The 14702-nt window shown below is 41.2% G+C and overlaps 1 protein-coding gene across 1 annotated transcript in view; it reads right to left on the reverse strand.

Annotated features, from left to right (window-relative positions):
- Positions 1-14702, reverse strand: part of NUAK1 (NUAK family kinase 1) — a 128862-nt gene that overhangs the window by 8979 nt on the left and 105181 nt on the right. Inside the window, exons 3-5 of the mRNA XM_069764441.1 lie at positions 9866-10017; positions 6286-6351; positions 427-546 (exon numbers count right to left, since the gene is read on the reverse strand). Of these exons, the coding sequence (XP_069620542.1) occupies positions 427-546; positions 6286-6351; positions 9866-10017 (338 nt within the window). The remainder of the gene's footprint in view (positions 1-426; positions 547-6285; positions 6352-9865; positions 10018-14702) is intronic.

Below are 14702 nucleotides of genomic sequence, written 5' to 3' on the forward strand. Positions count from 1 at the left end.
AAGTAGGCCTGTTTAGCAGAGGTGAGAGCTGATTTGAATGCCAGTGTTGCTTGTTTGAGTGCAGTGAAATCATCTTGTGAATGCGTTTTCTTCCAATGCCGTTCTGCTATTCTGGATACTTGCCGAAGCTTTTTAGTGATGTTAGTGATTAAATAGCGGGAAATCCGCAAAAAATCCGCAAAATTAATGAACATGCTGCGTTTTTTTCCACGATGTGTTTTTATCGCGGAAAAAAACGCAACATATGCACAAAAATTGCGTTCTATTAAATAGGATGCTTAATGGATGCGTTTTATTTGCGGTTTTATCGCGTTTTTATAGCGAAAATCCAGAACGTGTGCACACAGCCTTAGGACTCATGTGCCAGTCCACTGTAGGTTTATCTGCAGCTTATCTCTATCTCTGCAGACACCAGGCACTACTTACCTCTGGGCCTCGATAGGGCTTTCCATTTACAATTTCAGGGGATGCATAAAGGGGACTGCCACAAAATGTCTGCAAAAATTTGTCTTTTTGGTAGAGATTTGACAGGCCAAAATCTGCAATCTGTAAGACAAGATGAAAACACTTATTGTATACATTTTCATGTTTTGCCTATATATCCAATGCCTATGCAATCAAGTTCATAATACAGAGATTTAACCATAAAACAATAACAGGCAAATGATTCATTTTTTTTAACTATTAGCTTTATCTATTGTCTTTGTGCAGATGAACAACCCTTCTATCAGCCTTATTTCACTATACTTTCTATTGCAGGTATAGTAATTGCACCATTCTACTATACAAAATGTGGCCCTAAAGATAAATCCCGGAGAACAATAACAGCAATGGTTGATGAAGCAATGTATTGTATTAGACAATAGCATACAACTACAATTGTGCCACTAGTGTGCAAAAGAAACAATACCGATACTGTACTTACACTCAATTAAAAACTATTATATATTTAATATACATTAATAACTAATCATTACTTTCAGAACTAAAAAATAAGCCTTTGGCCTGTGTTCAAATTCAGACACACACATTTCTCTGAATTCCTCTTATCATTTCTCACTGGCTGCAGGACGTTGCTCTTAAGCCTTTAGACGTGTGTCCTGCCAGTCAAGAAGAAAATAATGAAACATTGACACTACTAATGAATCCATGCTAGACCATGACCTTTGTCCAGACTCTCAATACTCGGAGCATTTTCCCTTAGAGTTGCGCTCTATGCTTTCCTTACAAAAACACATAGTTCTTAATGGCTAGGAATGTATGAAACATGAAATGCGAGGCATAATATATTTGTTTTCTCATGAAGGAGCGGTTTCTGCAGCCATGTTTTCATTATGGCTATTCAGGAAAAAAGTATTTACATTAAAGTCCACTCCCATCCTCACAGACTGATGCTTATCGGCTTTTCCCATTAAACTTGTCAGACTCCTTGAAACAAGATTAATAGGATTTCAGATTACTTTAAGGTCTGGCACTTAAAACCCAGCAATTTAGTTATTTAAAAAGAGGCAAAAACAGGCTAGGATTTTAGAGAAATATTATAGGTTTAACTAATTTTAGAGTATGTCCACATTTCCATTGATGTTCAGGAACATGGTAGAAAACGGTATTCTAACGAACAACACCCTTTCTCAACCAATGCAGTGTGGGTGACATGAAGGGCCACTATTTAGCATCTGCTTTTTGGCTTGGGCACCTTTATTGGTGTGCTGAGAAGATTGCAGTGTTGCATTGGAACGTCACACCTTAATATTGCTAATATAGTCGCACTGACGCCCAGCAGAAATTGATTGCGACCGTCAACAAAATTTCAAGCTTGTTTTGATTTTTAGTCACCGTTTGCAAATTGTACATGAATTCCCCATTATAAATCACAATGTACTTTGTAAACGGCTGTGACTTGCTTGTGATTTTGCTACTATTTGGTTGCTTTGGCAGCTCAGTAGTTAGCACTGTTTCTTCGCAGCACATCTACGAGGAGTTTGTATGTTCTTTTCGTGTTTGCATGGGCTTCCTCCAGGTTCTCCAGTTTCCTCCAAAACTCCAAAGACATACTGATAAGGAACTTAGATTGTGAGCCACAATGTAGATAATGTCTATAAAATGCTGTGGAATTAATGGCGCTATATAAGTGAGTACAATAAATAAAGTGAAAATGCTTTCTAAAAGGTTAAAAAGGTTGTGAGATTGCACGTTACATAGCTACATCGCCTATGTGCAAAAAGATACAAGACCATCAAGTTCCACTTAGTGATGGGAGAGGATGAAGAGAAGGGGAAAGGGTGGGCCTACACTAGCCGACATACAGTGTACAAACTATGGCTACATACAAGCCGATCAGTGGTCTTTTAATTGCCTGTTTATACTGACAACTATAATATGCTCCTCCTGTGGCCATAGTGTATCATTATTATCTGCAGCACATGTTCTGTTTTCACAGGATGATGTTTTGCCGAGAATGAAAATTTTTAAGCAACCGTAAAAATTATTTCACCAAACAAGCATTGTGCTCATTCATTGGGTGATTGGCAGCATGATTTAGACAGGCCCATATAAATCCACAGTTTGGTCATGCCACTTGTCTTCAGATTTGATGTTGTGTGACCAAAGTTGCTATGTAGACAGACCTTTGTGGATGCAACACCTTTACCTTACCTAGACCTGACACAGTAGCCACCCAAAAAAAAGTGTTTGGTGATCTTAGTCTTATTCAATAAAACCACTGAGGAGAAAGCTCTGGCCATAATATGGAAGTTAAAATGTGGACGGTAAAATACCAATTTCACATTTCAGTATTTTGGTCATTATTTTGCATTACTATGTGAAAGCCAAAATCAGGCATGCAAATCTTTCTATTATATATTCTCCGTATAAATTATCAAGCTAATTTACGGTTGAAAGGGTTGGTCAACTTTGGGGACTATTTTTTTTTTTAACTTAAATGCATATATTTTGGTCTAAAAGGTACAAACCTAAAAACTTGGCTTTTTTGGCATTTTTGCTTCCCTGTACATTCAACTTCAATGGCCATAAATCAGCTGAGAGGGCTCAGAAAAAGACAGAAGAGTTACAGACTTTCCTGATAGACTGTTAGAAGGAGCTCAGTGATGGATTCTCAGGTAAAGAAGTTGGCCACCATCTCTTGTTAGAGCAATTTTCCTCACAGACTACCCAGCTCTTCTGTCCATAAAATGGCTGCTGGTAGAGGGTCATGGGACCAGACCAATCTATGAGTCTACTCCAATTGTAAAGTACCTCATATGGGAAGGCTGCTATACTATTGGAGGAAGTGATAAGTGAAAGTCTGTAGCTTTTATCTGCCTTTTTCTGAGATTGACTCGGCAGATTTAATCGCCACAGACTACATTAAAGGGAACCTGTCACCCCCAAAATCGATGGTGAGGTAAGCTCACTGTCATCAGGGGCTTATCTACAGCATTCTGTAATGCTGTAGATAAACCGCCAAAGTAACCTGAAAGAGAAGAAAAACAAGTTAGATTATACTCACCCAGGGGCGGACCCGATGCGGTCTGGTCAAATGGATGTCTCAGGTCCGCTCCGGCGCCTCCCATCTTCGGCGCCTGCGCACTGCAGTACTTTGCCCTGCCCTCAACAGGGCAGACAAAGTACGCCTGCGCCGGAGCCGCGGCGTGAAGACCAGAAGAGGACGTCATGGAATGAAGATGGGAGGCTCTGGAGCGGACCTGAGACACCCATTTGACCAGACCGCAGCGGGACCGCCCCTGGGTGAGTATAATCTAACCTCTTTATCTCCTCTTTCAGGTAACATCGGCGGCTTATCTACAGCATTACAGAATGCTGTAGATAAGCCCCTGATGACAGTGAGCTTACCTCACCATTGATTTTGGGAGTGACAGGTTCCCTTTAAAGTTGAATGGGCAGTGAAGCAAAGACCCTGTAAAGGCTAAACGGGGCAAAATTTGTAATGAATCCTAATTGTACAAAGTATTTTTTTCCCCCAAAATACATGTATTTAAATAAAAGAATTTGTCCCCAAAAGTGGCCAACCCCTTTAAAGTAAGTGTTACTTGAGTAGTACATAGTAACTTAATACGGTAAAATTATCAATGATTTTAACATCCCTGTTCGACTTCATAGAGAATAAGATGAAAAAACCCTCTGTGCAATGTAGGAATATGGACATACATATATAAATCGGAAAAAAGACAAAGCGAAAATACGGTAGTGTGAATAAGCCCTTAGGGAAAGCTTACATTTTCTACTTCTGATAAACTTTACTTCTATTTTAGGGAAAAGAATTTCAGGTAAATGTTTACTTCTTGATGTTATTTGAAAAATGCAATTAGGATTAATTATTACAAAGTGTTCATGCAATCCACCATTCATTGAATGTACAAGGTGCAGTTGTTTTCTTACTCGGTCACAGTGGTTGACTTGACCTTGGCCCCGATTAAAAAAGGAGATATTTGCATACTTAGCACTACGCAGAGTACAAACTATTGCCCTATTTTTGTCATTTCTGACTCAGGAATTTGCTACAACAACTAGGTGTTTGACGTTTGTTAGTCAGGAAAGCTTTCATTCTGCATTTTCAAATATTATGTTGAAAATGATGCAAAGCAGTCTGCTTGCTGGACAGCGATCTGTAAGTCTATTAAGATGACATTAAAATAATGAATCACAATATAATCAGGGACAAGGTCGCCTCAGGCTACCACATGCGAATAGCACATCCTCCACTGAGATAATGACTGTATCATCCAAAAAGTGGAGAGCGTGCTGGACAGTGCTGGCAGGCTACACTGGGGCAGAATGTGATACATGAGCGATAACAACATTTTGTAATCAACTGGAGGTGGGATGAGAAGAGATGATGTGTGTACAGAACATGATGTGTGCGAGTGGTGTGGGTGGCACATTTGTACTTGGCTGCTGGCATGGGTGTGTGGGTTTCACGTTTCTACATGACTACATTACATATGGGTGCCAGTATTGAACTTTTGGTTTTGAGTGATTTATTGGTATAAATGTAATACTTGTTATTAAACGGAATGACTAATGGATAAGTGATGAAAGATTTCCGCACAATAACCGTAGTGCTACTGTATTTTTTAGAAATAGACAAAAAACATAGACACAGAACCAAAACTCGGAAACGATGAGGAATTGCTGTGGGTTTAAGGCTGCGTATTTTCTAGAAATCCCATGTCCACTATGCGTGCATGCGCATCGCTTGCGGACATGGACATGCGGCGCGTCTTTCAAGACCGCAGCATGTCAATTCCTCTTGCAGAGACACTAGTCTCCTCAACAGAAATGTAATCTATAGAATGTCTTGAATGCAGTAATTCCGCATGGTACAATGAACACAGGCGGATTTACCTGCTTTCAATAGAAGGCAGCGCTATGGATGCCGAAAACATACGCTGCGTCCAAAGCGCTGCCACTTTCGGATCGTGGGCACACAGCCTAACAGGACCCACTAATTAGCTGCAGGTGACTTCCATTAAGGTCTCCCTCCAAATGGTCAACATATACTGACCCTGGGGTGCTGCTATCTCCTTTACCTATCATTTCTCCATTTGGCTTCTACACTTTCACACTACTGACATTCTCGCTGTCATCAAGGGTGATTTCAGCATACCCAATGACACCCAAAAGTAAGCAGCCTCCAAACTCTTGTCACCTGCTTTATCCTTACAATTGTCCTCCACAGATGCACACCCTATAGACACCGTCTGTGATTTCTTCAGCTGTTCAGGACTTGCTTTAATCACTTTCCGATAAATCAAGCTCTCACTTCTTCCAGATGACGGATATGTCCAAAGGAGGGGAACGTGAAACCAGTGCTGATCGGCCACAGGGATTGCATGACATAATCTTGCAGAAGGTTTTTTGAAGGTTTTCTTTTGGATTTCATATATAGGGTATATTTGAAAGATTATTAAAATTGCTTGCTCTACATCTATCAGCAGGTTTTTGCTATGTAATCTGAGAGCAGCCTGATGTACTGGCAGAGACCCTGATTTCAGCGAAGTGTCACTTACCGGGCTGCTTATTGCAGCTTCAATAAAATCAGTGTTTCATCAGCAGGAGATTATCACTAAAGAACTAGTTGTTTGGTGACATGCAGTCTTTCTGCTTTGTATCACCACGCCCCCCCCTGATTAGAATTCAGAAGGAATCAGTGTCTCTGCCTCTGCTACTCTCATTGCATTGGAAAAACTTGGTGACAAATTCCCTTTAAGTACTAGTTTATTTTATAACATTATTAAAACTTCCATACAAATAAGTCTCCCTTACCTTAATGTTACCATTTTCATCTAGAAGAATGTTTTCCAGCTTGAGATCTCTGTGTACAACACCATTCTAGATAAATGAAAAAAAGGAATAAATGAAATAATATAGAAACATAATGGTTTTAGTAAAACTGAAAAATCCTTCACTATGCTATTACCAACCTGAAGTCTATCGGCAGGCTATCTATTAGTCACTTGCTATGCGGTTAAGACAAGAATGAGTGGAATCCATCCTCCTACAAAGTATATGAAACAACAGAAGATTCTTCTGGTACCTTAGTTCAACTCCCTTGGTCTGTAGTGTGCAGGAGTAATATAATCTGCAGCTTAGTGCCAAGATCTGGAAGTGCAAGTCTAATTCCATTTGGGTGCCTCTCAGATATGCGATAAACATTTCACAAAGATATGCTTTGATTATGGAGGAAAAATGTGTTATAGCTGAGAGTTAAGATTATCCAAGCTTTAACATTTTCAGTTGGCACACAAGAATCTTAGCCCCGCAAGGAGAAGTGTCTTGTGGTGTTTAGTCTGTGAGCGAGACAGCAGGAAGGATCTTCTATAAAAAGAATAGCCGACAGATAGTCATGTAAACTGGGCGAGAATACAAATACAATGTTGTCACTCGGTTCCGTGGAAATGTAATATGTAGAACGCAAACCGCTGACCTAAATGAATAATAAAGGAGAGGATGTATGTAGGACATGCATGCTCAGCGTTACTTTCCCTTTCTCATTTGAGATAGGAAAAGTAACCCTTAAGACGCTTGTTTTCTCGTACAAGAAAAAGTAGACCAGTTTTCATTAGTGTTTGGTCCAAGTGTCAGTTGAGTTTTGCATCAGTTTATTTCTCTTATTAAAAAAAACTGATAAAGCTTCTCTAATGAAACACAGAAAACGGACAGCACTAGGATGCAGCCAAGACGCCATCAGTGTGCTGTCCGACTCGTTCATGTTTCCATAGACTTGAATGTAAACTTAAAATGTAAAATGTGTGGCTCGCAGGCCATGGTGTGTGGCTCATGGGCCATGATATGTGGCTCGAGGGCCATGCTGTATGGCTCGTGGGCCCTGATTTGTGGATCGTGGGCTATGATGTGTGGCTCGCGGGACATGTGTGGCACGCGGGTTTTGATGTGTGGATCGTGGGCCATGATGTGTCGCTCGCGGGCCATGTGTAGCTCGCGGGTTATGATGTGTGGATCGTGTGCCATGTGTGGCTCACGGGCCATGATGTGTGGCTCACGGGCCATGATGTGTGGCTCGGGGGCCATGATGTGTGGCTCAGGGGCCATGATGTGTGGCTCGTTAGCCATGATGTGTGGCTCGTTGGCCATGATGTGTGGCTCACGGCTGCCTAACAGCTTGGTGTATTAGCACCAGGTCCAACAAACAACTATGAAGCGCAGGTCTCCAGATGGTGAATTTTGTAAGTAGTCCTGCAAAAAGAGCAGATCTGAATGTGCATATTCTGGCCCTGGGTGGTTAGAAATAATTTAAGCATAGTAAGTCGGATGATGCTAACCGATAGAGGAGGTGTTTGAAGCCAGATGTAACAGTGTGGTGGGAGTGATTAATGCGACAATACTGAATGGGGGTATTGTGGGAACCTCTGGATCCTGGTATACTGCCTGGGTGTGATTTCTGTGGAAAAGCTTTGTCTGTCATTACCCATAATGGGGGCTCTGTGTGTCGCTACTGTGAGGAGGGTGGGAACTGGATGCGGCTAGGAACTCTTATAGACCTAAATGTGGTTCGCGACCCTCTCTCAAAGCTGAAGGTGGCTCCACTTTAGTCCACCCTCCAGTCATATTTTTAAATCCTCCAGAACTTGGGGGGAAATTTTATGCCGTTTTTCAAAATGTGCAACTTTTTTGACCAAAAACTGACAAAAAAAGTTCAAGACAGGAAAAAAAAGACCATTTTTGACTGTGCCAAAATCATGAATCTCATGCTGTTTTGAACACTTTGGCACCAAAACAGCAACTAATACCACAAAACAAAAAAAGGAAAGGGACTTAAAACCCCCCCGACAATGATGAATCAAGGTCGCAGTGTTTTCTGATCCACGTCTTTCAAGGTACTGGTGTAGCAGCTGGAGCACTGGATGTGTGTGAACAATCCTACAGAAAACTATGGGACTAGTTCTTGCATCAGTTTGGCTACAGAATTTTCCTGCCATACTCAAAGGAAATAGGGGTGGCTTAAAGAGTCTAAAAGTATTCTTTTGGCACATAGGCAAGTGAGTATATGTGTAAATTTACCTTTTTGTCAGCTGTATTAAAAGCTGTAATTATACTCTACGATACCAAGGCTGTTCAAAGTGTATACTGTGCGGTGTTCCTTTCTTGTAAACGGTAGCCTGTGGGTTTGAAAATGTCATTTGTGCACCTTTTGGGAGATTTTCCTGCCATATGTGCCAAACATAAAGCAGAATCATTATGTGATCATACATTTGTATTTTGAACTCATAATATAAAGATATCTCCATGTCCAGATATGAGGTACCAAGACACATCTAAATGTTAAGGAGTTGGAGGATTAATGGGGCTGTATGAGATTAGAAAAAAGTTCAGCTCCATTCAAGTGAATGTCAAAAGCTGTCATACTGGACATGGGAAAGGGCGGAAGCTGTAACGCTTTCCTTATAGCGTCATATAAACCCATTACCTCTTAGCAATAAGGTGTTTTAACCCTGCTGTTCTGTTCGGTCTGGGGAGACCTATTTTGAACTTTGGTATTTTTTGGGGTGTTCAAGATGCGGTTCTGAAACTTGTGGTTGATTGACTTAAATGAGGATGGGTCGGTCGGCCACGGGTTTCAGAGCCGCATCTTGAATATTTTAAAGAATATTGAAGTTCAAAGTCGGTCATTTTTGACCAACAGAACAGCAGTTAAGTAAAAGTCATCTCATGTGTTATACCAAGATCTTTAGGATCTATTCACAACACATGTGAGCCTTCCATCTTACGTAGAAAGAAGCCATAAGAAAAACATAGCTGTCCTCCTATTTTCCACTTTCGAACCATAAATTGTATTTTCAGCACCATGAAATGGGTTTCTGCAAATGCAGTTATCTTCATACTTCACGGCCATAAAATACTGAAGCTTTGAATACTCCAGTACTGTTCCTGAAAGGTCAGCAGGATCTGAAAGGCTTCTTATCTGCACAAATATTTGCACAGTGAAAGCATCCATGAATTTTGTGTGTGTGTGTGATATTTTCAATGTCTGGGCTGACTGTCGGAAAACTAAAAGTACGCTCAGCCTGGATTTCTGCAGCAGACCCTGCCTTGTTCTATCTACTTCATAGAGTAAGGGCGAATTCTTAGTATTCCCTTTGTTATATGTTGCAAGCGTCTGCAGTTTATAGCAGGACAACACTTTACGGACCACCTTGGCAAAAGTAGAGGCTTGACTAAGGAGAAAAAATACACAGCATATGGTGAGCAATATGATATGTGAAATATGGCAGCATAATCTCATGCTGAAGGACTGAGGAATAAATCACCTTTTACGGCAAAGGAGATGTGAATCCAAAACCACCAAATCTTCAGCCTAGCAAATCCCAACATGTTGCCTTCTTACCTTATGACAGTAGTGCACAGCGGAAACAATCTGACGAAAGAAATGCCTTGTTTCCCTTTCACTCAGTCTTCTCCTCTCGCTGATGTAATCATATAGTTCTCCTTTGCTTGCATATTCCATGATGATCACTATCTTATCTTTATTCTCAAACACTGGAAGAAGAACAGAATGAAGTCATCACGCATGTTCTATCTCCAGGTCAAGCCCAAGAACACATGCAATTCCATACATTACATACCTTCAAATACATCAACACGATCTAACACAAATGTTACCGCTCACATAACACACTTAAGGGCGTTATTCACCGTTGGGGATTCTTTTCTTACTCAACTGCTCATAATTGAGGTAAAACATCATTTTTGTAATTGGGTTTCATAACGATTTTGCATCACTTGTAATTATGATCGGATCGAATTCATCTCTAATTTCCTGAAAACCGGTGGTCCAGTGCAAAAGATTACATTCGATCAATAGGGAGAGACGGCAGTGCCAGTGTAATTGATTAATGAAATTTTCATATCTATCGTTTCTACCCTCTCTCCCCTTCTCCTCTTTCCTTTAGGCTATATTAATAATAAAACAGATTAGATACATTATTGATGGCAAACTGTTCTAAATACCATTCCAAGGCCATTGGACTACTTGAGATTTATTATTATTATTATACATTTTTATAGCGCCATTTATTCCATGGCACTTTACATGTGAATACGGGGCAAATATAGACAAGTACATTAAACATGAGCAAATAAGGCACAGGGGTACATAAGGAGGGAGGACCCTGCCCATGAGGGCTCACAGTCTGCAGGGGATGGGTGATGAAACACTAGGAGAGGGTAGGGCAGGTTGTGCGGCGGTTCAGTAACTTCACGATCACTGCAGGCTGTAGGCTTGTCGGAAGAGGTGAGTCTTCAGGTTCTTTTTGAAGGTTTCTATGGTAGGCGAGAGTCTGATGTGTTGGGGTAGAGAGTTCCAGAGTATGGGGGAAGCACGGGAGAAGTCTTGGATGTGGTTATGGGAAGAAGAGATGAGAGGGGAGTAGAGAAGGTGGTCTTGAGAGGATCGGAGGTTGCGTGTAGGTATGTATGGAGGAGACAGGTTGTGGATGGCTTTGTATGTCATTGTGAGGGTTTTGAACTGGAGTCTCTGGGCGATAGGAAGCCAGTGAAGGGCTTAACATAGGGGAGAGGTTGGGGAATAGCGGGGAGACAGGTAGATTAGTCGGGCAGCAGAGTGTAGGATGGATTGGAGTGGTGCCAGAGAGGAGTCCAGAGAGTAGGAGGTTGCAGTAGTCGAGGCGGGAGATTATAAGGACATGCACTAGCGTTTTAGCGGTGTCGCGGTCAAGGAAAGCACGGATCCGGGAAATATTTTTGAGTTTGAGACGGCAGGAGGAGGCAAGGGCTTGGATATGTGGCTTGAAAGAGAGGGCAGAGTCGAGGATCACCCCGAGGCACCGGGCATGTGGGACTGGGGAAAGTGAGCAGCCATTGACATTGATGGATAGGTCTGGTGGAGGGGTAGAGTGAGATGGGGGAAAGATGATGAATTCTGTTTTGTCCATGTTCAGTTGTAGAAAGCGAGCAGAAAAGAAGGCTGAAATAGCAGACAGACAGTGCGGGTTTTTGGTAAGGAGGTGAGGTCAGGTCCGGATAGGTAAATCTGCGTGTCGTCAGGGTAGAGATGGTACTGCATACCGTGGGATTCTATGAGCTGTCCCAGGCCGAAACTGTAGATGGGGAAGAGTAGGGGTCCTAGAACAGAGCCTTGAGGAACACCGACTGACAAGGGGCGAAGTTAGGAGGTGGTGTGGGCGAGGGAGACACTGAATGTTCGGTCTGTCAGATATGACGAGATCCAGGAAAGGGCCAAGTCTGTGATACCAAGAGATGAGAGGATTTGTAGCAAAAGGGAGTGGTCCACAGTGTCAAAGGCAGAAGACTGGTCCAGGAGAAGGAGGACAGAGTAGTTTTGCTTGCTCCTGGCAGTTAGTAGGTCATTGGTGACTTTAGTTAGGGCAGTTTCAGTTGAGTGATCGGAACGGAAGCCTGATTGTAACCGATCAAAGAGTGAGCAGGAGGAGAGGTGGGAGGACAGTTCAAGATGCTGGTGCTGGGGGACGGAGTAGAGAATTGAAAGTGTTGAAAAGCTGTTTAGGGTTGTGAGACAGGGAGGATATGAGGGATAAGAAGTAAGTTTGTTTTGCGGCAGTGAGCGCAGACTTGAAGCTGGCGAGGGACTGCTTGTATGCAGTGAAGTGGTCAGCAGAGCGGGATTGCTTCCATCTCCGCTCGGCAATCCTGGAAGCCCGTCTCAATTCTTTGGTCAGGCTGGTCAGCCAGGGCTGCCTGTTGATTGTACGAGTTTTACTATGCATGAGCGGGGCAGCTGAATTGAGTGTTGCTGTTATTGTGGTGTTATAAAAAGTGACAGCAAATACATTTGCTTTAAACCATATTTTGGGGAAACATTCATTAAACCTGGCAAATTTCAAAAGGTTTGAACTACTGTATCTGCTTTCTATAGCGTCTGTGTTGCGCTGTCTATTGCAGGCTTAGCTGAGAATCCATCTGTCAGCCTGTTCTAATGGTCTGACAGGGAGATTGGAACTCCTTTTTCTCAGTCTTTTTCTGAGCTCCTTCCAGCTGATTTATGACCGCTGACCACAGACCACATCAAAGTCAAATGTGCAGGGAAACAAAGAGCCGTTACAATTTGAGTGAAACACAATTGCAGAAATGATTTTTAGCCCCAAATACATGCAGTTAAGAAAAATCAAAATCGGCCCCAAAAGTGGACGACCCCTTTAATGTCTCAGAATGTTTTTCATGTAGACTATGATCACTGAATGGAAATAAAATCTATCAAACCCATAGATATTTTCTATTATTATGATTCCGAATAACAGATCAAATACATTTGAACAGTTTGTTTATGATCATTGAATGGAAATAAAATCTATAAAACCCTTAGGTATTTCCTGTAAAACATTCCTATAATTCTAGAAATGCTTAGGATGCATGCTCTGTAGTTCTTTCATCCTATCTGTATGTGGAAATGTCTGGTAGAGATAACAATGTTATTAAAATGTATAAAAAAGTGTAGGATAATATCTCCAGACTTATAATAACATTTATAGACAGAGTCTTGAAATTACATAGAGAAGGCAAAAATCTGTTCCGTCTCCATGAATATTCATTTCACGGATAAACAGGTCAGACACTCTAGCTACCTTGGCAATAGGCGACCAATTTCTCTATCTATAGCAGTTATGATCACCCAGCTGAACAGTGGAGAATGACCTTCAAAATGACCAACGTTATCCAGTAATCAGATTTGATGAGATTATATTTGAACATGCCATTAAATGAATTTTTCACCAGGATTTTGCCTCCTAATCGGAGAGCAAAATAAAGAAGAAACAAAGAACCTGATTTAGCAATGAAATACTTACTGGGCTGCTTGATATAGTTTTAATAAAATCAGTGTTTTGTTGGCAGGAGATTATCATCCTAAATCATGCTGTTCTCATATTTATAGCAAAAACCTTATGATTCTCTTTAAACCTGAATACCCAATGATCCCAGATGATTTCAGTCAATGGCAAATGATGACGGCAAAAATAAGTCTCTTTGTGATAGATCTGTCCACGCAACCTGAAACCCAACCTTTACTTGGCTTCAGTGGCAAAACTGTATGATTTTGGTTGGAAGCAATAATAGTGAAAAGCATAACCAACTCTAGATGTTGTTAAACCACCAAGTGAAGTCCAGTTATTTTAACCCTGCTGTTCTGTTCGGTCTGGGGAGACCTATTTTGAACTTTGGTATTTTTTGGGGTGTTCAAGATGCGGTTCTGAAACTTGTGGTTGATTGACTTAAATGAGGATGGGTCGGTCGGCCACGGGTTTCAGAGCCGCATCTTGAATATTTTAAAGAATATTGAAGTTCAAAGTCGGTCATTTTTGACCAACAGAACAGCAGGGTTAAAACTCGAGATGTCCTAGCTCATTTCTAAGGGCTAAATTTCACATGAAGATAAATTGCTATACAAGAACCAATCAACAGTGTTTTAAGTAATTAACATTTGCAGACTGGCATGTGTATGAAACAAATACCAGTCTTCAAATGTTTTTTTCGAAACTTTGCTTTTGAGACTGGTTGTTGTTTCTCTTGTCTCATATGCCAACATCTAACAGATACCTGCTTACATAAGGAAATATAATGCTAACAATTTTTATATCACCACTAAAGAGGCACTCCCACCTAAAACTGTTATTACCTAATCCCATCTAAGTCTGTCTCTAGTGTAGGACTAGTGCATTATAATTCTTACCGATCACATTCTTCTATGGCTTACAGCACCAAAACGATCCTCTCATGGGTAATGTGACCTCATATCAGACTAGACTGCTTTATGTGCGCATTCTTACTGTAAATCTATGGGGTCTTGCTCTGAGTCTCATAGACGTACATTGGGACAGCAGCACCACCCCACATATAAGATTGTGTGTGAGCCACCATAGAATGGAAATCCAGAAGAGGACTGGGGCGGCACTGGATTCCGGAGAAGATGATGATCACTAACTATTTTCATGTACTTACACTGCATTGAAAACATATTTGGAAGAGATTAGGAAATAAAAAAAAACTGTCAATGCTTTTTTTTTCACCAGTTCAAGATCAGGTCATCTACTCCCATTTCCAACCAGACACATATTTTTTTTTCTTCATCCATTCAATTTAAAGAGCTGTAACATTTTTCTCTCGTTTGGATGTTCATGTAATTTTTTCACCTTTTTTTCATGATACATGGGTCTTCATTGTTGGGTCGC

Source organism: Ranitomeya imitator, chromosome 4 (assembly GCF_032444005.1).
Source record: "Ranitomeya imitator isolate aRanImi1 chromosome 4, aRanImi1.pri, whole genome shotgun sequence".
Classification (NCBI taxonomy): Eukaryota; Metazoa; Chordata; class Amphibia; order Anura; family Dendrobatidae; genus Ranitomeya; species Ranitomeya imitator.